This window comes from Oratosquilla oratoria, chromosome 12 (genome assembly GCF_046742065.1).
Source record: "Oratosquilla oratoria isolate Oo_2021 chromosome 12, ASM4674206v1, whole genome shotgun sequence".
NCBI lineage: Eukaryota > Metazoa > Arthropoda > Malacostraca > Stomatopoda > Squillidae > Oratosquilla > Oratosquilla oratoria.
The window spans coordinates 49742700-49767198 of NC_134788.1; the positions used below are offsets into that span (position 1 = coordinate 49742700).

The window sequence follows — 24499 nt, forward strand, 5'->3', positions numbered from 1 at the left end:
ACTGTCTCGGAGTATCACAGTTACACACTCACATCCTGGCGATCCGTCAGTTAGCGAATACCGTCGCTCTCGCTAAATTTAACGAAGGCAAATAACCTGCGCAACTACGGCCGTCCTACGTACGAAGACTCTGATGTCGAGCAGAGGTTCTCCGACAGAGAGGAACCGCTAACGGGCCAGTTCCTCCGTAACCGCTATTCTGATGCTGTAGACTCCCTCGATTATCCGAACGTATCAATGAAACCCGCAGAGGCACAAGGCGTAGAAGAGAGGTTTGGGGGGGGGAGGGGGGAGGGGCGGAGGGAGGAAATGTGTACTATAGGCCGAGGAAGACGAGGGCGGGAGGAAGGAAGTTTCGAAGTTCACGAATGGGGAAAATATAGAACGGACGATTGAAGAACGAGAGAGATAACGGAAACAAATAACGGATGGAAGTAACATGGGATTTGCGGAAAACAAACGGGTTTAACCCGTTCAACTCCCATGTCAAGACGTCTTGTCATTTGGTCAAATAAAACAAAAAATCATAAAACACCAAAATGTTTGATCAAAGAGCAGAAAAATATGACGTCAGTTCCTCGCTGCGAGCGAAGCGAGGAACTGACGTCATATTTTTCTGCTCTTTGATCAAACATTTTGGTGTTTTATGATTTTTTGTTTTATTTGACCAAATGACAAGACGTCTTGTCATGGGAGTTTAATGGGTTTTAACGGCTTGCACGGGGCAAAGCACTTTATGGGCTCGGTTCTACGTAAGGACGGACAAGTCCGCCCGCCGTAAGGCATTCTATACGAGAATAGCTAAGTCTATAGCTGCCTCGAAGCAGCGCAAACTTCTCAATCCTTTTGACGAATCGTTACCTACGAAGTGGGTCACCGTGGCGAGACGTCAACCTTGTAAGGCGGCGATGCGGAGAACCTCTGATTCTTGACTCGCGTTAATAACAGTAATAATAACTACAAAAAATAAATAACGAATGCATAAATCAAATACGGAGAGAAGGACGGGAGCGGGTTGGGGGTTGGGGTGGGGGTGTAAAAAGGAGAAAAGAAAAGAGCGGAGGAAGAAAGAAACTAATTTAACTTTGGTAATATTAACCCATTGAACTCCGATGACAAGATGTCTTGTCATTTGGTCAAATAAAACAAAAAATCATAAAACACCAAAATGTTTGATCAAACACCAGAAAAATATGACGACAGTCCTCGCTTCGCTGCGAGCGAAGCGAGGATTGACGTCATATTTTTCTGGTGTTTGATCAAACATTTTGGTGTTTTATGATTTTTTGTTTTATTTGACCAAATGACAAGACATCTTGTCATCGGAGTTCAGTGGGTTAAGGACATCACTGACCAGCTCGTGTCCACTCCCTGGATTGCACCTGGGCCTAGTAATCGCCTCTGTCGGAAGAGAGAAAAAGAGAACCAAAGACGTAGACACAGTCAGGAAGTGGATGGAAAAAAATCATCCAAGTTCAATCTAAAACAAAATGTGCACACACGCACACGTGCAAACATGTGCACACGTGCACACATACGAACATGTACGCATGTACACAAACATGTGCACACACACGTTCACATACAAACCTGTGTACACACGTACACGTACAAACCTGTGCACACACAAATAGGGACCCACACATTGCATTAACAAGTGTATAATATTTTGTTCTTTTTTTAGTTATATACAGTACACTATAATATGAAACCACACGTGAACTAATCCAAGCGGATTTCAGCAAACTTGGCATACGGCAATCTAACTACGTAATAAAGCTTCAAGCCTTTGGGCTACTTCGATACAAAGAAATGAAAACTCATGACAACAGAATACTTACCAAAGCATATAAATATATACATAGAAGAAAAAAAAAACTTCTGGTTTCGTATTTGGATAAGGCAGAGTCCGTCAAACAACAACACGGCCAGCAGCACAATTCCTTCGGTGCCAAAAGACTCGTTCGTGGCGAAGGGGGCACTGGCACGACTGCCATTCATTAAACAGACCTTCCTCACTCGTTCATTTGTTCCTTGTTCACAAACACACGCACACACACACACAAACAAATACATAAACTGTGGTAAACTGCCATGACCACGGATGCTGACGCCAGAAATTTAAGTACTGAGAGAGAGAAGCACAAGATAAACCTTTAACCCATTAAACTCCGATGACAAGATGTCTTGTCATTTGGTCAAATAAAACAAAAAATCATAAAACACCAAAATGTTTGATCAAACACCAGAAAAATATGACGTCAATCCTCGCTTCGCTCGCAGCGAAGCGAGGACTGACGTCATATTTTTCTGGTGTTTGATCAAACATTTTGGTGTTTTATGATTTTTTGTTTTATTTGACCAAATGACAAGACATCTTGTCATCGGAGTTGAATGGGTTAAGACTACAAAAACACATATAACCTACATTAAATACATACATCAACATAAGATCAAATAAAATAAAAATAACATAAATTATAATAATAATTGTACTGCATATAAATGGACAGCACCAGACATACAGTAATAATGTGTACAAAAATGTGTGTGTGTTTGTATTTGCCTAATTGTAATATACAGGAAAGGAGCAATTATTTTCACCAAGTTTCAAAGTCAAGTACAGTTACGACTTGAGCCGCGTGTGTGAGAGAGAAAATACGCGTGTAGTATAAAGTGCTCCATCTCACATGAATGAATATATATGTATATACATAAACAATTACATGATAAGTGATTCTATACAATTATACACACAAGCATGCATGTGTAAAGCAAAACCGTGTACGCATGGCTATATATACCTGCACAATCACATGCAGTCGTGTGTGCGCGTATACACACACACATTCATGAATATATGTACAGAAGAACCGACATCAATTCTCCAGTATACATTTATACAGGGTGGTCCTCGATTTCAACTCCGACCCGAGCCGGCCAAGCCCAAAAGGACCTCCATGCTCTGACAAACAACAAAAGCACAAAGCCACGCGGAGGAGGTCGTCGAAAGCGGGCGATTTCGGTTTATGTTTACAGCTCGTCGCTTTGTACTGTGGACAGCCTCGACGACCCGGAACCCGAGGGACACTGGGCCCAAACACGCCTAGTTGTCTCTTACGGGACGGGGAGCTACGCCTCTGTATCTCGCCACGTCTGACTTGCTCTTAAATTCATGTATGGTTTTTGCACACACTACTGTTTCGCCTAGTATCTTCCGTACGTCCATCGCTCTGTGTACATCTGTTCAACCCATTAAACTCCGATGACAAGATGTCTTGTCATTTGGTCAAATAAAACAAAAAATTATAAAACACCAAAATGTTTGATCCAACACCCGAAAAATATGACGTCAGTCCTCCTCGCTTCGCTCGCAGCGAGCTGCGAGCGAAGCGAGGAGGACTGACGTCATATTTTTCGGGTGTTGGATCAAACATTTTGGTGTTTTATAATTTTTTGTTTTATTTGACCAAATGACAAGACATCTTGTCATCGGAGTTTAATGGGTTAACCGCTTTGGTACGTTGATACCCACGTAGGCGTCATGAGGCATCAGCATCTTGATTTTTTTTTTTTTTTTTTTTTTTCAGTTGTACGTGAGTTACCCCACCCGGTTTCTGCGAACGGGTTTGATATCACGTTTTCTGTGTTTATTATTACTCAGAGTAAAAGAGAACGAGTGATACAGCGGTAACTTTACATTTTATAATGCGAGAAGTGTGATGCATCGTTAGTATGGCAGCCGGTGCTGCGCGCGAGAATTTGAGTCGTACCGAAGTGGTTCAGGTATTGGACGAGCCTGACAACGTACGCTTAAACGTGAAGCCTGACGACGACGACGACGACGACGACGACGACTAGCCGCTCATTGTGTCGACACGCGGATCACTCTTCTGCTGCTCCTGCGGATTCCGCACGCGGCAGGACCCAGTTGGCCTCTCGCCCGACCACATCTTCCAAGATTCCTTCAGCGCTCACCTTCTGACCACGACTTTTGCCCTCGACTGGGACAAAGGGCACCAAACGCGATGGCCCTCGCCTCGCGGTGGGTGCAACCCCAGGAATTCCATCACATCTACGTTACTAATGCCCCTTTTTTTGTCATTCTTCATCTCGGTCGCCCGACGACTGGTCCTACAAAAACCCCCGTTCCCCCCGTGTCCACGTCAGCGTGTCCTCGAGTATTCCCAAAGTCGTCGTACAAAAATTCAAATCGACGAGAGCGCTTACGGCTATGCTCAAGTCAAAGACGCACTGGGCAAAGATTACATTCGCGGAGTCACGAAACGGCTACGGTCCATCGACGGCCACGCTCGAAAACAACAACACCCCCCCCCCCCCCCACCTCGGGGACTCCACAACAGGTCGTGCCCCATGTCGAGAGCCTCGGTCTGTCGTGCAATGTTCCTCAGGTAGACGTTTCCTACCTACATCACAAACTCCTTCGCACGTCTTATCTTTGTTTATAACGCGAGACCTCTGAAACGCAGACGAATTTATATACGTGTGTGTGTGTGGGTTTACCAATTGTATGTACTTAATTTTAGCATACAGTATAAGATCTACAATCGTTGGACCCGTCTCGACGATTCCGTAGATATAAATTTACATCTTATTTTCTTCTATCACATTCACTGGTCAATGCATGTGTACGGAAAATGGTCATTTTTAATGTACATGTATGTGTGTGTGCGTGTGTACGTATGTGCTTGGGTACGTGCACACACACAAAATGTAAAAAAAATAATACTAATAATAATAAAGAAAAACAAATAATAAATAAATAAAATATAAATAATAGACTTGTCGATTTTTATCTAAGATCCCTTTGCAACTCTGAAGGAACAAGCAAGATGGTCACCAGCAGACGACGCGGCATTCAATCGTGGCCGTGTTTGGGTTACTTTCTGTTTACGTTCTGTTTACGGTCTGTTTACTTGGAAGGGGAATGTACCGAACCAAAAATACTCTGAAACGTCTCAGGCACTGATCTGAAATAGAACAGAAAGGAAAAAACTAATAACTAAAAAACAAAAACAAAAAAGCTGCAGAAACAACAACAACAACAACAAGCATTCTAATGTTCAATGTAATACACGAAACAAAGAAGCGATCGAGGGGGAGGGGCTGAGGCTGTGCCGTCAAAGAAATGGGGAAAACGGCACAGCGTCCGCTTGAACAATATCCCGCAACTGTACTGAGTTCTGAATAGACTTTGCTTGACAGTGACTCGTCTACAAATGCAACTTCAAAGGTATTAAGCCAAAATCTTGAATAATGTGCCCAGGCAACACCAGTGGTCATGTGTACTACACTACGTAAAAAATACGTACAGACGGACAACACGTAGCACACCGCTCATTTATACGATGTCCAACACCTCACAATTCTACACCTACATAAACACTTGATCCAGAAACACATACCATACTAATATACATCACACACACACACACACACACACATCAATATGACAAAAGATACAATTAGTCTTTGCCTAGAGTTCCTCTGACTGTGACGGAACGTGGAACGTCTTTGAGCCTTCCTAGGAGCTGCACCGAGTGTTGAGGGTGCTAACGCGCTTAACCCATTAAACTCCGATGACAAGATGTCTTGTCATTTGGTCAAATAAAACAAAAAATCATAAAACACCAAAATGTTTGATCAAACACCAGAAAAATAGGACGTCAGCGAGCGAAGCGAGGACTGACGTCCTATTTTTCTGGTGTTTGATCAAACATTTTGGTGTTTTATGATTTTTTGTTTTATTTGACCAAATGACAAGACATCTTGTCATCGGAGTTTAATGGGTTAAGTGACACAAGACTCGTACGTATGCATGCATTAAGGTTCTCTCCTCCTTTCGAGGATATTGTTCGAGTCAAAGCACAAACCCTATTTATCTATTTATCTACGTACCAAGGGCTGGCTTTCCCCCTCGTATTAGGGAGATAGCCAAGGCAAAGACAAGCACCCACTCCCACCCTTTCCTCTTAGCACCTCATGGATGAAAGGTCATCTACGTCTCTCACCCACTGCCCTGGGTCAGATGCAATGCACAGCACATCTACAGCAAGGCCACTTTGCTTAATCAGGGTCACCGCCCTTTCTGTCCCCTCACGTGGACAATAGAGATGATGGGGAGAAATCCCTTTGGGCTGTATCAAAATACCACAGGTACACAACCGCTCCCCCTGCCACCATGTAAACAAAATTCATTCAATCGTCCTTCCCATCTCAAGTTGATTGGTGACAAGCAGTGCCGAGACATACACCCCATCCTCGTACCTGATCTACAACTCCACCGCATATTGGTATTTGTGACAAAACCCTAAAACCTACGTATAACTATAAACATTACAAAAATACATACATGAGTATTAACTAAACACATACGTAAACATTTCTGCAGCAAAGATACATCTGGACGTACAGTAAACCTTCGATAAACTGATTTAATTGTGTAACAAAGGTCGCGTGATTTATCCGAAGCTTTGGTTTATGACGGGTAGCACTTATCTATGTCTTCACATGAAGTTTACTGTGTATCTAGTGCACGATGCTTTTACTGTACAATATAACAGTATATATGCAAAAAATAAAACACAAAATATATTCCATTTAATAAACAATACTTACTGTGCCAGATCAAATACATTCCAACAACATCACCACTTACGTTGAACAAGAATTCGGTGTACGAGCTCATAAGACATTCAGGGTAACAAAGTTCACTTTATTGAGGATTTACTGTACGTGCAAAGACAATAATCTGTATGATGGGTTCAGCGGAACCTACGACCTCCCACGGCAAAAGATCCACTCACATCACGCCTCTCAAATACAGCACCATTCTCCTCCGCATCCAGTGAGTCATTATTTTCCTGGTTAATATAGTATTGTGTACATTTGCTATGGTCATAATAAAATATTCTTGACTATAAATATGTCAGGGCAGTGGGTGAGATGCAGGGATGATCCGTCATCCAGGAGGACCCAAGATGAGAGGGAGGGAGGGAGGGAAGGGTGGTGGATGGGAGTGGAGTGCATGGGAGTGGAATTATGCCTTTTGACTTTGGCTACCACTGTTGTATGGAGAAGAAAAAAAAAAAAAGTATACGTACGTACGACATTGACATTGTCACGTCTCCTTGAAACTACACCCGAGCAGTGCAACGGAGAAGAGGGACGATTGTTCATCTACAAGGTACCGCCACGGGAGAAGGCATCATTAACTGGGTTTTAATTGTGCTTGTTACTCGACATACGTTCTTCTAGCATCCAAACCCGCCTCATTCGCCCAATCCATCTGCTTTGTTCTCGACTTCACTCTGTCCATTTTCGCCTTCCACACTCCTTTTGCTCGTCTTTCCTTACTCGTTCTATCCCTACGGTGTATACAGAGGACGACTACCATGGCACTTGGGAATACGACAAAACAAATAAAACCGAGATGTCTACGAACATACCCAAGGTGTCCTGTCCCTCTTATAAACTCATAAAATGGTACACAACAACAACAAATTATATAGAAATGGGATCAAATAAGAGTAATTACATATCTGTAAAGGGGGGAAAAAATATAAAAATATATGCATACAGTAGAACCTCGGTTCTCAACCACAATTCATTTTGGAAAACCGTTCCACAGCTGATTTGGTTAAGGACCGCATCGAGTCGACTGATCTATGGATACGGCTTTATCACGGCAATATTTTCCCTCAAAGTTTTGAATTTCGCCACAATTTACAAGTTTGGGTTGGTCAAAAACTAACATTTTGGTTGACTGCTGGAGCAAAAAATTCTCTTAATTTCTTTTGCCGAGAACCGGTTTATTTGACTTGAGACATTCGAGAACCAAAGTTCTACCTATTTTAATATATATACATATATTATATGTATACACACACACACACACACACACATGTATTTAGGTCTCTTAATCCAACAATCGCCAACTACCACTTGTGCAAATGTTAGTGCCCAGGACATAAACCCACTTCTGAAAATGGCCCCCCAGGACATAAACCCACTTCAGAAAATGGCCCCCCAGGACATAAAACATCACCAGTTGCCCAGATGAGTTTACGTCCTGGGCTTAAACGTCTGAACAAATGGTGGCCGGCAAGTGTTGGTTTAAGAGACGGAGGTGTATAAGAAATGAAACTATGATATAGTAAAATTGCAGAGGTAAACCAACATTACAGAGATTCTGATAAATAATAAGGCAGCCCAAGAACAATGGATTAAAATGTAGGAACTAGCTGGAAGTCATGCAAACTGGTAGGTTAGGTTCAGTACAGCAACAACACACATCCACTCGAGGGAAAATGCATTCTTGGAGGGGGAGGGAGAGAGGGAGGGAGGGAGGGAGAGAGAGAGAGAGAGAGAGAGAGAGAGAGAGAGAGAGAGAGAGAGAGAGAGAGACAGGGGGGACATTTCATAATAATCTGAGTTTGGTTGGTTGTGAGACTATTACATTCTTGGAAAAAAAAAGGTTAATAATAACCTGAGTTTGATTGGTAGGTTGTGTGACTATGTCCACCCATCTGTCTGTGTGTGCCTGTGTGTGTGTGCGCGTGTGTGTGCCTGTGTGTGTGTGCCTGTGTGTGCATGTCTGTGTGTGGGTGCCTGTGTGTGTGTGTGTGTGTGTGGGTGCATGCATTACACAGACATGATACATACACATTTTTACCCAGTGGGATGGTTTGGGCACGTGGAAAGAATGAGTGAACGTGGGCGATGAGAATCACAAGGGGAGTGAACGGCAGCAAGGTGAAAGTAAGTCTTAAATGTGAGACTGGAGGAATTGGATAGTTTTAGATACTTGGGTGCAAATGTGGCATGAAAGGGAGGAGTGGAGTTGGAGGTAAAGTGTAGACTGAGAGAAGCAAGTAAATGTATAGATGGGATTAGAAAAGTGTTATGAGAAATAGGCATTTGGAAATGGATGCCGAGAGATTACATGAAAGATTGTGTTGACAACACTGTGTGGGACGGAGACCTGGAATTCATGAGAGGCAGAGAGGAAAAGTACGTGTTTGAGATATAATGTCTGAGAAGTACGGTGGGGGTTACTAGGTTGGATAGAGTGAGAAACGAGGAGGTGAGGAGGAAAACGGAGGTGGAAAGGGAGTTGGGAGATAGGGTTGATGAAAGAATATTAGGATGGTTTGGACACATGGAAAGAATGACTGAAGGAAGATTAGTAAAAGAGGTGTGGAAGGCAGAGGTGGAGGGAGTTAACATGAGAGGCAACTGAGGATGAGATGGATGGATGTGGAAAAAGGGGCATTGGGTACAAGGGGAATGTCTGTTGAGCAAGGAAGGGAGAAGGCAGGGGATAGGGGTGAGTGGAGGATGGTTGTGTATGGATGGTATTTTGACGCAGCACGAAGGTATTTCTCTGTCTCATTTATTTCCCTCATAAGGGGACGGGGAGAGGGGGGGTTGCTGTGCAAGTCAAGTGGCCCTGCTGTGGGCGTGCTGTGTCTCACTGCACTGCTTCTGACCCGGAGACAAGGATGACGTTTCATCCAAGAGGAGCTGAGAGGGGGGAAGGGGCGGTGGCATGTCTTGACTTGGCTACCTCGATTATAAGGGAGGAAACCCTTGGTATTGAGACAGATATACAATAAAAGGCTCTTTCCCCCTTAACATGGGGTTGCCTGGTCAAGGCGTCTTTACCCACCCTTCACTCTACCAAAACCCGTTCGTTGTCGCTTCTATCGCATCTCCCTGTGAATTAAGACCACCATGTGCAATGCTGCAAGACACTATCCTCTGCCTTCTCCCTTCCTTGCTCAACAGACATTCCCCTCATACCTGAGGCCCTCTTCATCTCATCCTAGATCATCCCCTCATGTTCACTCCTTCCACCTCTGCCTTCCACTCTCTTTTCCGCTCGTCTTTCTTCGCTCATTCTCTCCACGTGCCCAAACCATCCCAGCGTTACTTGATCGTCGACCCTATCTTCTGCCGGCAGCTCTCGGACTCGCCTCTTCATTTCTCACTCTGTTCATCTTTACAACCCTCACCACGTTTCTTAAAACGTTTCGTCGTAACCGTAACGTTTCTCCTTTCAATCCCATACATTCCGAATCTCTGCCCTGTACAGCCTTGTGGACATGCAACCTTACCAAGCTACAGTGTTGAGGTACAAAGTTTGGGGAGAGAGAGAGAGAGAGAGAGAGAGAGAGAGAGAGAGGAAGAGAAGGAGGGGGTGAGAGCACACTGACCGTAATCTAACACCCCCCACCCCACCACCAGGTATACCGAGCGTTTACGTTTACCACAGGCCCTTTCCATCTTGTAAGGGAGCAACCAAGTCAAGACACAGACCAACATCACAAACAGAACCCACTGCTCCCTCTCAGCACTGACGGAATGACAGGTCCTGCCATCGGATCGACGGAAACACGGCAAATTAAAGCTCTTCCAGCCACAGCTTGTCAACTCCCACAACACAGCAACCGAGACGTAAATAATGCGGAGATTTAACAAACCGTACAAACTGAAAGGGACCTGTGACGAGCACCTGCAAGCGATGGTCCTGCAAGACGGAGATTGAGTGAACCAGCTTCCTCCTGCCCGTCTTCGAAATATGTCATCAACACCCTCACTTCTGAGACTTTGATCACCTTCGATTCTATTTCCTCAACTTTTTTTTACGTAACGAGGGACGACACCTGGCCGCTGCTCCCGTCCTCCTACTACTATGAGTCGGTGACACAAACTGACCCAAGCCAGTTAAACACAAACAACAGCCTCCAGAAGCATAGTCGTCATATTGCTCACTGCTGCGTCAACTGAAAGGCAACATGCCAGAACATGCACACACACCAAGAAACGTCGAAACAACACCCAAATACCTAGATCACGCACAAACGCTCCCTCGTCTTCTTCCACGACCACCAGACACCTGCCTCCGAAAGCATATCCGTAATCGTATCTCTCACTGTTCCATCAGCAGACTGTAAAGGGCCCTACACACGCTCAGACTTTTACTCAGACTCGTCTGCATAAACCATGTATGCGCAGACAAGTCTGAGTAAAAGTCTGAGCGTGTGTAGGGCCCTTAACCCATTACAACTCCGATGACAAGATGTCTTGTCATTTGGTCAAATAAAACAAAAAATCATAATAAAACAACAAAATGTTTGATCATCAAACATTTTGTTGTTTTATTATGATTTTTTGTTTTATTTGACCAAATGACAAGACATCTTGTCATCGGCATTGAATGGCTTAAGACAACACACTACTGCATGCCTGACCCCCTGATGTCCATCCCTCCGAATCCTCCCACCCCTGAAAGGACAGAGTCCAGCTGTCCAGGCTGCAGTGTGGCCACACCATCCAGTCCTTCTAAGCTACCAGAAGAGGCTGGATGACCACATCCTGGATACCTGCCCAGGATGCAACACTTCATCCCCATTCTATACAACACATTATGGAAGACTGCATTGTACGCAATCACGCACACCAACAACACAATGTACGCTCCGTAAGGGATTCGTGGGAAAACCCTGTTCCAACTGTGGCGTTCCTCAAAGAGACGGGACTGCTCGGCTACACAGTCTGGGGAACGACACCACCGCATTGTACACAATCATGCACACCAACACAATATACACTCTATACAGGATTTGAGAAAAAAACAATTTCCAGCTGAGGCATTCCTCAGAGAGATGGGACCACTTGGCCAGTCTAGGGAACAATGACGACAACAACTACAAGTCAGTCACACAAAATCCACAACACCGATTGAAGACCAAAATTTATTCCATACTAACAGATGGCCTGAGGTCTATTACTATCCAATGATGAGTTTCTAACATAACTCAATGTGGGGGTAAAGGGGCAGCACTGGAAACTAGAGGAATGTCTGTCAAGCAGAGAAGAGAGTGCAAAGGATGGGAGTGAACAGGAAAAGGTTGCAAATGAACAAACAAATGATGCTGCACATAGTGACGATTTTCTTGTATTTTCTTTTTTTCTTTTGGACATGTCTGTAATGTGTACACGTGTGTGTGATGTATATACATTCATACATATACACTCATAAACAAACTCAAGCACGTACAAACATGCATTAAGGTCAGCAGCGACAACTTCCTCTTGTTTGAGACGAAGCATACTTACTGTTCGAGCCAAGAGGGCGGTGAGGAGTTGGGCGTGCGCAGTTTGATGTTGAACTGCTTCAAAGTCGCCTCCAGGGCAGTCTGATTGCCCGTAAAGTAGGACGACACAGCATTGTGGAATAGCAACAGTTGCTTATGCATCACCTTTACCTGCAAGTAAATGAAATTAAAGTATGTATGACGGAATTACACAGACATTCCTTACACCCTCCAGACACAGCATAAGCCTAAGCAAAACAGGTAGTGGCCACTTAAACTCGTTGCAGTCAAATTAGGTGAAAAACTAGTAATTTGTCACCTTTTTATGCAGGGTATGACACAATGTTTTGCTTAATACTGGAACAACAAAGACTGCAAACACCCCCCATCATACCTTCGAGGAATTTCCCTAAAACAATTCTTATCCATCTTCAAAACTACAAAAAATACTAGTTGCTTCCCATCCTAGTAACAGCAGATGAAGCTTACCTTGTTTTCATCGAGGAACTTAAGTTTTATGGCAACATCTGCACGGAGTCTGTCATATTGCACCTTCTGAGCATTGAACTGCCTCTGAGCTTCCTCCAGCTTGATGGAGCTCACCTCCGTCCGGGGTTGCTGCGTCAAGGCCTCGAGGTCACTTCGGTAGGCATCATATTCTATCCTGTGGTGGAGAGGAGGACGTCAAGTGGGGGAGGGCCGCAAATTGGGAGCAGACACGCGTTTTCAGCTTAGTTTGTTGCATTGGGAGACCTTAATGCTAGGGTAAGAAAGGAACCAATAGATGAAGTGATTGGGAAGAGTGGAGTTCCAGGAAAAAATCAGTGAGTTGATGATGGAGATGTGTCTCGAAAGAGAGTTGATGATAGCAAATACAGTGTTTAGGAAGAAAGTCAAGCATAAGTACACATGGGAGAGGGTAGTGGATGGTAGGGTGGTAGATAGAGCGTTAATGGACTATGTAGTGGTGACCAGGAGTATGGTTGGAAGAGTTAAGGATGTACATGTTCTAAGGGGAGAGAGTGGGGGAATATCAGATCATTTTCTGGTGGAAGGTAAATTGAGAGTGGAGAATAGGTGTAGAAAGAGGAAAAGGTCAGAAGGTAGGGAGGTACTTAGAGTGAACTGCTTAAATGAGAAAGAAAGGGAGAAGGAGTATAAGAAGCTGAGAGAGGAGTGGGAGGGAGTGAAGGATAAAGTAGAACTAGGAGTGAAGGAGTAATGGGGATGGTTCACAGAGTCACAAGGTGTGCAAAGATGGTGTATGGAACAAGGAGAACAGGAGGAAATAGAAGGAAGGGTAGCGAGTGGTGGGATGAGGAAACAAAGAAGGGTGTAGAAGAGAAGAATCAGGCTTTCGTAGATTGGTTACAAATTAGGACAAGGGAATCATATGAGAGGTACAAAGTAAAGAGAAGAGAAGTAAAGCATAAGATAAAGGAGGCAAAGAGGAGAGCAGATGTGAAATGGGGTAAGAGTATGACTTAAAATTTTGAAAGTAATAAAAAGATGCCTTTACTTTTCAGGCAGATAAGCCAGTTGTTGTTTGCTGACAACACTGCACTTGTAGCAGGACCAGAGGAGAGATTGAGGAAGTTAGTGACAGAGTTTGGGAAGGTGTGTGAAAGTTGAAGACAAATGTGGGTAAAAGTAAGGTGATGAGATTTACAAGGAATGAAAGTGACAGCAGGCTGGAAGTGAGTATTAAGGGGACAGGAGGAAGTGGATAGGTTTAGATATTTGGGTGCGAATTTGGCAGGAAAGGGAGGAGTGGAGGTGGAGGTAGAATGTAGATTGAGAGAAGCGAGTAAATGGCTTGGTGGATTAAAAAGTGTAATGAGAAATAGACATTTGGGAATGGATGCTACGGAGATTGTATGAAGAAATGATTGTGCCAACAGCACTGTATGGGGCAGAAACATGGAACATAAGAGAGGAGTTTGAATGTGCTTGAGATGAAATGCCTGAGAAGTATGATAGGAGTTACTAGGCTGGATAGTGAGAAATGAGGTGAAGAGGAAAACGGGGGTGGAAAGGGAGTTGGGAGATAGGGTTGATGAAAGAAAATTAGGATGGCTTGGACACATGGAAAGAATGAGTGAAGAAAGATTAGTAAAAGAGGTGTGGAAGGCAGAGGTGGAAGGAGTGAACATGAGGGGACAACCTAGGATGAGATGGATGGATGGAGTAAAAGGGGCATTGGGAAAGAGGGGAATGTCTGTTGGGGAAGGACGGGAGAGGACAGAAGATAGGGGTGAATGGAGAATGGTTGTGTATGGATGTTGCTGTGATGCATGAAAGGCGGTGGGGGGGAATAGGGGCTGAGGGAGTGTGATTAATAAAGTGAGGCAGCCTGAAGGGATTTCTCCCCGTCTTCTCCTTTTCTGCATGAGGGGATGGAAAGGGAGGGGGGGGGGAAATGCCGAATTAATGAAGTGGCCTTGCTGTGGATGTCCTGTGTATTGCGACAGTGCATCTGACCCAGGGGAGTGGATTAAGATGCAGGGATGACCCATCATCCAGGAGGAGCCAAGATAAGAGCCCCCCCTCTTATCTTGGCTCCTCCTGGGAGTATGGAAGTATGTAGGGGATGGAATGGGTGGGAGTGGATTTTATGCCTTTGTTTTTGGGCTACCTCCCTTGTAAGGGGTAGAAGCATTTGGTATATGTAATATTTAACCTCTTCAGTACGGGTCAAAATCTCGCGGGCAGCATTAGCTGCCAGATGTACGATGTGTCGTAATAATATTCGCATCATAAAATATAGTCACCGCTTATATCAATCATTCTCTCTTTCACCCGTGAATTTTGATAACCATAGAAAATGTGATGAAGACAGTTTAGAGAGTATGTCATTACGCAGGGGCAACTACAATAAATATAATCAAGACGCCGATATGGCAGCCTCGCGTATCCACTTGCTCCTCATGCCGCCTACGTATGTGGCACCATATGGAAGGGGTTAAAACTGTCCAGTGGCAGATGATGAAGAGGTTGGATATGAACAAGATGATGTTGAAGAAGAAAATTCTAGGTCAAACGTAGCAAGATTTAACTTTCAAAGCTTATCTGACAGGACACCTCCTACTACTGAACACACCCGACTTGTAAAAGACGGAAAAATAAGCAAACAAATACATACATACATATACCAAGGCTTTTTCCCCCTTACAAGTGTGGATTTAGGACGGGTAGAGGTTGTGTAGATCAGATCTTTGTGGTAAGACAGATATGTGAGAAAGCTATAGGAAAGGGGAAGGATGTTTTTTGGGCTTTTATGGATCTGGAAAAGGCTTATGATAGGGTAGACAGAAAGGCACTGTGGGAGGTTATGCAGATTTATGGGATAGGAGGAAAGCTTTTGGGAGCTGTCAAGAGTTTTTATGAGAGTAGTAGAGCATGTGTTAGGATTAGAAATGGAGAGAGTGAGTGGTTTGAAGTAAAGGTGGGACTTCGTCAAGGATGCGTTATGTCGCCCTGGCTTTTCAACTTATACATGGATGGGGTGGTGCGAGAGGTGAATGCTAGGGTAGTGAGTCAGGGATTGGAGATGGTTAAAGAAAATGGAGAAAAGTGGGAGGTGAGCCAGCTGTTGTTTGCGGACGACACTGCGCTTGTGGCAGGGTCAGAGGAGGGATTGAGGAAGCTGGTGGCAGAGTTTGGGAGAGTATGTGATAGAAGAAAGCTAAAGATAAATGTGGGTAAAAGTAAGGTGATGAGATGTACAAGGGGTGAAAGTGGCAGTAGACTGGAAGTGAACATTAAGGGAGAGCGACTGGAGGAAGTGGATAGTTTTAGATACTTGGGTGCAAGTGTAGCAGGAAAAGGTGGAGTGAAGGTGGAGGTAGAATGTAGATTGAGAGAAGCGAGTAAATGCCTTGGTGGTTTAAAGAGTGTAATGAGGAATAGACATCTGGGAATGGATGCGAAGAGGAGACTGTATGAAGGAGTGATTGTGCCAACAGCACTGTATGGGGCAGAAACGTGGAACATAAGAGAAGAAGAGAGAAGGAGTTTGAATGTGTTTGAGATGAGGTGTCTGAGAAGTATGGTGGGGGTTACTAGGCTAGATAGAGTGAGAAATGAGGAGGTGAGGAGGAGAACAGGGGTGAAAAAGGATTTGGGAGATAGGGTTGATGAAAGAATATTAGGATGGTTTGGACACATGGAAAGAATGAGTGAAGAAAGACTAGTAAAAGAGGTATGGAAGGCAGATGTGGAGGGAGTGAACATGAGGGGACGTCCTAGGATGAGGTGGATGGATGGGGTGAAGGGGGCTTTGGGGAAGAGGGGAATGTCTGTTGAGGAAGGAAGGGAGAGGACGGAAGACAGAGGTGAGTGGAGAATGGTTGTATATGGATGATGTTGTGACTGCATGAGGAGGAATGGGCGGGGGGGGGGGGGGGTGGGGTAGTATGTGTGAGTAAATTTTGACGCAGCCCGAAGGGATTTCTCCCCGTCCTCGCCTTATATGCAAAGGGGGACGGAGAGGGGGGGTCGCCGATTAAATGAAGCGGCCTTGCTGTGGATGTACTGTGTCTTGCGACACTGCTTCGGACCCAGGGCGGTGGGCAGGGTGCAGCGATGACCCGTCATCCAGGAGGTGCTCAGATGAGAGGAAGGGTGGGAGGGGTGTGGAGTATATTTAGGGATGAAATGGGTGGGAGTGTTTTTATGCCTTTCCCTTTTTGGCTACCTCCCTTGGAAGGGGGAAAAAGCCTTGGTATATGTATGTATGTATGTACAAGGGAGGTAGCCAAAAAGGAAAAGGCATAAAATCATTCCCACCCATTCCATCCCTGAATACACTCCACACCCCTCCACCCTCCCTCTTATCTTAGCACCTCCCGGATGACGGGTCATCCCTGCACCTTGTCCACTGCCCTGGGTCAGAAGCAGTGTCGCAAGACACAGCACATCCACAGCAAGGCCGCTTCATTAAATCGGCGACCCCCCCTCTCTGTCCCCCCATGCATAAAAGGAGAAGACAGGGAGAAATCCCTTCGGGCTGCATCAAATTTTGCTCACACATACTACCTCACCCCCATCCCCCCGCCCATTCCACCACATAAACATAAATAAAGCGGTTAAATCTCACCTCGCCGTTTCGTACAACTTGACGGTAAGCAGAGTGTCCTCCATGGTTTTGTTACAGAGCGTGTTGACCGAGGACACGAAGAAGTTTAGGGCACCGAGTAGAGTCTCTCCGTTCTTGGTCAGAGTCCTCTGGGTTTCTGCATTGTAGATGAACTCCTCCTGCAGCTCGGGGGATTTCTGGGGGCGGGACCAGAGTGGGTTACGCAGTTTGATCGCTGCATCGTGCAAACTACACCAACAGAAATTCGTTGGTGCAGAAGTTAAAACTGTAACTCGAACCACTGGTTGGCTTTGGGATGAACAACAATTATGCATCCTCATACGAAGTAGTCATTAACAACCTAGATTTAGTGAACGACATACCAAAGCCTCTGCAACTGGAGCATTCTTTGGAAATGCTAACAATTTTGTCGTCTAGTTTTTCCTCATTTGTCTTCTACTGGTTCATACTAGGACAAAGTAATAACAATAATAATAATAGCAATAATAATAATGATAATAATAACTACAATTAGATCGAGTTTTACAGACCAGAGACCCGCGACCCTACAGTCATTAGCACCAATCCTTCATCCCTCCCACATATTTCTCGAAAGAAAACAGCTATAACTTGGTCACATTTTACAATACCACGGGATTCAACTGAGATGAAAATCTACGCAGTTAAGGTTGGAGCTTGTGTGTCACAGAAAATCCTTTCATTTTTACAATTTATTACGGTACAATATAAACACAAATACGAAAAAATCTGCACACACGCACCTGTGCCAAATCAGCAAAGGCGTCTCCAAGCTGCTGCTGGGTCTGCACTACGTGGTAGAAGTGGGACGACAGGGCCCGCGCCAGGCGGAGAATGTGCGAGTATTTCCGCTGGGTCTCCCGTAGGGACTCGATCTGGCCTTCCAGTTCTGCGGGACAAGGGCGGTTTTTCGTAATTACGTAATCATGTGGTGATGCTCCACAATAGGCAAAGGAGGTTCTGCTCCGATCACGGCCGACTCTCTTTGAATGGGGATGGGCAAACTACGGTCTGCCAAAGGTCCTCGTCTAGCCCGCCCATCCCTTAATAATATATATATACATTTTTAAAACTGAGTTCCTTTGTTTTTCAAATACATGTTTCATATGAAGTTTCTACTTTAGAATATTACTTAATAAAAATAATATAAAAAATTATTATTTTAGATATTTCAAACATTATTTTAAGAATATTAATTAACAACAAGTTAATAAAAAATCCTCTAAGATATTTCTAATATTGTTTTACTTAAGTATATTAATAATAAATATAATAAATATCTAAAAAAATATATTTTGGATATTTCTAATATTATTTTACGTAAGAATATCAATTAACAATAATAATAATCTTAAAAAAAATATTTTGGATAATTCAAATATTACTTTACTTAAGAATATTAATTAACATTAAAATAAACTAAAAAAAATCCTTTTGGATATTTAAAAAATTATTCTACTTAAGAATATTAACAATAAAAAAAAAAAAAAGTCTTTTGGATATTTCAAATATCATTATACTTAATATTGATTAACAATAAAAAAAATATATATATATATATATATATATTTTAGATATTTCAAGTATCATTTTACTTAAGAATATTGATTAACAATAACAATAACAATAATCTTAAAAAATTATTTTGGATAATTCAAACATTATTTTACTTAAGAATATTAATTAACAATAAAATAATCTAAAAAATCCTTTTGAATATTTCAAAAAATATTCTACTTCAGAATATTAACAATAAAATAAAATAAAAGTCTTTTGGATATTTCAAATATTATTTTACTTAATATTAACAATAAAAATCTAAAACAATACCTATATTTTAGATATTTCAAATATTATCTTACTTAAGAATATTAATTAACAATAAAAATAATCTAAAAAATATTTTGGACATTTCAAATATTATTTTACTTAAGAATATTAATTAACAATATAAAAAAAATATTTTGGATATTTCAAATATTATTTTACTTAAGAATATTAACATTATAATAATCTAAAAAATAATTATCTTGAATATTTCAGATATTATTTTACTAGTCAGAATATGAGCTCCTCGAGACGGAACCCACATTCTGGAGACGGGTAGCACGGAGGCTAATCTCTCCGATACCCATCCTACTGAGCCGTCACCTGTCCATCATTGGTGCGGCAAGAACAAGAATCGGTAGAAAGGAAGCTAGAACCTAGACAAAGAGTGCGAAGATGAGCGAGCCAAACGTAAGTTTCCATACGGACTTGAATGTACCCGCAACTGACGTTTCCTCACCTGAGTCAACGGTACGGGAGCTCTTGCCCAGTTTCTCCGAGATGAGCTGACGCGTGCACTTGTACGTGGCTATGGACCACGTCTTGATCGTGTCCATCTTGCTCTGAGGGGGCCGTACCACTGCAGACCCGTTCTCGCTTCCGCTTCCGGGCGATGTAAGAGGCACTGGGGACATGACTGTTGATGAGAATACAAACAATAACCCCAAGAATCTTGACACGCTTTCCTATAAGCAGCTTTAATATCCCCCAGTCCCACCCACCCAAAATAAATAAAAAATAAAATAAAATAAATGAATAAATACATACATATATTTATTAGCCTACTTTCATACTGTATTTGATGGCATACAGAACACACACACAAAAAAAGTTAAGTAAAACAAAATCGTATTTGCACAAACAAGACCTACCCATATGCCGTCTACCCCCGTTTACCAAACAATGGGTCGTTACCCAACCCAATTTTATACCACTATTTACTTACGGTGAAACGTTTAATTGTAGACACTATTGCGGGGTGACTGTGGAGGATACCCACATTCAGTGTTATCAAGATACAAGCTCAGTAAAAAGATCTGCTTTGCTATGAATAATTTACTTAGTCCAAAAAAGCATGTAGTTCTTTTCATAATATCCGATGTGGTCAATTTATATATATATATTAAAAAAGTATAACATCTAACATCTTCATTGTATTTATCGTTACAAATTGTAAGCGCAGAATCTCAGTGATGTACCGTACATATCAAAGGCCCTTTTGTTCTTATAAGATGGGACGGCCAAGTTGAAGCACCACAATTACTGTATATGCTGGCATATATGTCAATTTTTGAAGCCTAAAAACATCTCTCCAGAACCAGATGTCAACTTGCACGCCGAGTATAAAATGCGAATCTCTACCGGCGATGGGTAAACGAGTGAAACTGCTCGCCTTAACACTCGTTGCACACTACATAACATAAGTCTCGCAGCCCACCATCATTATTTCCTATTGAAACTCCCATCTCGTAATTCCATTTAACTCAGAAATTATACCAATATCAATGACTTAACTCACGGGTTAGGATAGGTTCATTTAGGTAGGTTAAGCTGATTTACTCTGGGTTAGAACTCACAGTCATAGAAAACGTAGCCACGTAAACCCGTCATTTGTAACAGCTGATCAACACGCCAGTTGCACCTTCAATACCAAGTGGGTACATGTTGAAACACCATACAGACTTTGACACAGCTGTACTGATTGTCTCTTCTATCAGACTTATTGAAAATGCGATAATTACCATGACAATATTTACTGATATTCTTACATATAAACCTGTAAACATGGTTAAAATATTAGTTAGAATACTGTATACTTGTGCGATAATGTAGTTTTTTATTTCCATACAAAAGGCTTGGAAAGGGGTACTGCCTTATTTTCAGGGGTCGTTTTATCTGAAGAATTTAGTCTTAACCCATTAAACTTCGATGACAAGATTCTTGTAATTTGGTCAAATAAAACAAAAAATCATAAAACACCAAAATGTTTGATCAAAGACCAGAAAAATATGACGTCAGTCCTCGCTTCGCACGAAGCGAGGACTGACGTCATATTTTTCTGGTCTTTGATCAAACATTTTGGTGTTTTATGATTTTTTGTTTTATTTGACCAAATTACAAGAATCTTGTCATCGGAGTTTAATGGGTTAAACTTGAATTACGCCTCAGAGTTTTACGAGTCGACTGACTTGTATGCCAGCATATACAGTAAACCCTCGATATAATAAATGATATGGGGACGGGTCTGCTGTTATATCTGAAGATCCGTTATAACCGATGGAAATACCAGACAGATCCGTTATATCCTGATGCTTGTCCGATATTAGAAATTAGTAGGATTAGAAATTACAGTAAACCCCTGATATAATGGACGGTATGGGGATGGGCCTGTTGTTATATCCAAAGATCCGTTATAACCGAGGATCCCTCGCTATAATGCATGAATATCCGTTATAGCGAGGATTTGTCCGGTCAGATTTTTTGTCTGTTATATCCGATATCTGGTATACCGAGATCTGTTCTATCGAGGGTGTACTGTACTGTTGTTATTTCATATTCAACTATTTCAATTTTCTCTTTTAAGTTAGAGTGCAGTGTCATAAAAAATGCGCTCCTTCCTTTGTTCTTACGGCGTGTCTTGTCCAAACTTTTTTTCCCGCCACGGATCACATATTATCTCTAGAATTAAGAGAATCCCCAATTCTTAGATAAAAATAAACAATTAAATAACAAAAATAATAAAACAAATGACAGAATTTTCCACAGACCAGCGGGATCCTCTACTTCCTCACTTTCGTTCCGCACACTGGAAGTTTCCAATTTTTCTAAATACAGATTACCTGGATACATATTTCGGTACACGCTGAATGTCCAAATAAGCAAATTTTTTATCTAAATACCCTGTGTACACAAAGGGACAAAATGTGCATCCCTATATTCTTAGCCATCAAATACAGTACTTTTATTCCCTTTAAAAAAAAAACTACCTCCCTGAAAACAACATTATTCCATTATATTTATACATAAGTACTATATTTAGCAAATGTAGCATGTGACATTTTACCACTACTGAAAACAAAAGCCATCAATTAGTTTTTTTATTACCTTTATCAATTACAACTTTTTTTTTATTCCCTTTCAAAAACCCTACCTCCATGACAACATTATCCCATTATATTTATATGTATTATATTTAGCAAATGTAGCATGTGACACTTTACCACAATTGAAAACAAAAGCCATCAAATACAGTCCTTTTTATTCCCTTTCAAAAATCCTACCTCCCTGACAACATTATCCCATTACATTTATATATATGTACTATATTTAGCAAATGTAGCATGTGACACTTTACCACAACTGAAAACAAATGACACAGTACCCCAAACAATATTTTTCAACCACTCACTATAATACCAGCAGTCTCCCACAACTATTTCAGACTAAAAATCATGTCTGGTAAAATTTCCCTTGTGCAACATTTATATCACATAATAACACAAAACAACTTGGCATAAACTAGAACTACTTTAACAAACGATGCACCAATCATAAGCGTAACAACTACAAAGTGCTGCGCATCTCCTCAGTGAATATATGCTCATTATTGCTGTACCATTGTTACTAAATTAAATGTGGCTTGCAAATGATTTTTGATTAAAATTCAGCTGTTAATTCCCAGGTACCTAGAGCCCACATCTTTCTATATCAGCTACATAAGAAAAGACAGAAAAAAACATATGTATATATGTGTGTGTGTGTGTATATATATTTATATATATATATACAGATGCTCCTCTACTTACGTTCATTCGTTTTACGTGTTTTCGATTTTACGTTTGAACTGACTGTAAAAAAAAAATGTAAATTTTTTTTTTTGTGAATTTTTTAGTTTAGTGCACTCTCCGTAGTTCAAACGATACTTGCGCACGACGCTGCGTCCATTGTTTGCATTGCACAAACGACAAACTGAACATGCCTTGCCTCCTCCTCCTCCTCCCCCTCCTCCTCCACCATCTCAATTTATGTTGCTTGAATTTAATTTATTTGAAATTAATGTTATTAGTTTACAATGTTATGTGTATAATTAATCATTTAGGGGTGTTTTATAAGATATGGTAATAGAATTTACGGATGTATAGTACAGTAACAACTTACGTTCATTTTCAACTTACGTTCGGCCGTTCGGAACGTAACTAAAACGTAAGTTGAGGAGCGTCTGTATATGTATATGTATATGTATATGTATATATATATATATATATATATATAATGCAGAAAAACCAACAAGGAAAATAACAAAATGATGACCAAGCAGCTTTCATCTATTTTGGCATCTTCATGGTATATACATTGACAATGCAAACATGTTTGTATTATCATTGTGTATACCCTGAAGATGTCAACTAGACAATAGCGCTCAGTCTCATTTTACAATTTTCCTTGGTGGTTTTTCCGCATATTTAAAATCATGAGTTCATGTGATTTCTCATGCATATATATGTATACATACATACATATAGATATACACACACACAAACACACATATATGCTTACATAGCTACATGTGCTAACTTTGAAGACTCATGACACGCAATGGATTGGGGATAAACATTGAATCTTGACAAAAGATTTAAATAAATAAAAAAACAAGGGTCAATTTATATGCCAATTTGGTTAAAAAAAAATAAATGCAACTATATAAAAAAAAAAAAGTCATAAAATAAAAATGAAAGCATACATGCCCACCTTCTCTGGTGGGAACGCACACTCTTCCGTCAGACGGACTAAGCGGGTCCATACCTAAGCAGAGTAGAGTCAACACAGATTGTGCAACTGGAACACCAAATCCAAACATCAATCCGAAACCTAAACAATTCTTCGAAACTTTACATAAATTCACACTTTTTCTATGCACTGGTATAACACGTAAGTCTCAAAGATCATTTGAACTTGGTTACACTGTTGCTACAGCCATGCCCCTTGCAAGTTTCACCTTGACTAGAGCGTTGTTGTGGCCAAGGGTGACATGTCGGGGAGCCCAGGAGTCCGAGATCAGCAGTTAAAGACCTCTGGTCTGTAAATGTCAACCAGGTCAATAAGGCAATACGACCTTAAAGCCCTGAAAACTAACAATGACTCTCATACAGCAGGTAATGGAAAGAGAGAGAGAGAGAGAGAGAGAGAGAGAGAGAGAGAGAGAGAGAGAGAGAGAGAGAGAGAGAGAGAGAGAGAGAGAGAGAGAAAAATTGAATGGACATTAGTTTCTGATCATATAAGATTTCTGTGACTCGGATCCATACGGATGTCACTCACATCCCTAAATTACCGACTCAATGACACACAGGGAATAGAATTTAAAAGTTGAGATTACTCTTCAATTATAAAGAATGCCGAATAACTGGTTCATGGGGTTGTCAAAATTGTTGAAATA

At 41.7% G+C, this 24499-nt stretch overlaps 1 protein-coding gene across 10 annotated transcripts in view; it reads right to left on the reverse strand.

The window, feature by feature from the left end:
• Positions 1-1251: 1251 nt before the first annotated feature.
• LOC143031696 (arfaptin-2-like) overlaps positions 1252-24499 on the reverse strand; it is a 37324-nt gene continuing 14076 nt past the window's right edge. For 3 of the 10 annotated variants that reach the window (XM_076195861.1, XM_076195862.1, XM_076195858.1), the window contains 7 exons: positions 23815-23901; positions 19526-19702; positions 17982-18127; positions 17221-17396; positions 12612-12786; positions 12145-12293; positions 3457-4991 (listed from right to left, as the gene is read on the reverse strand). In XM_076195861.1, the coding sequence (XP_076051976.1) occupies positions 4934-4991; positions 12145-12293; positions 12612-12786; positions 17221-17396; positions 17982-18127; positions 19526-19702; positions 23815-23901 (968 nt within the window). In that variant the 3' untranslated portion in view covers positions 3457-4933. Of the gene's footprint in view, positions 1402-3456; positions 4992-7124; positions 7201-12144; positions 12294-12611; positions 12787-17220; positions 17397-17981; positions 18128-19525; positions 19703-23814; positions 23902-24499 lie in introns of those variants that run through there. The other 7 variants (XR_012967020.1, XM_076195863.1, XM_076195864.1 and 4 more) reach the window with 7 other exon arrangements.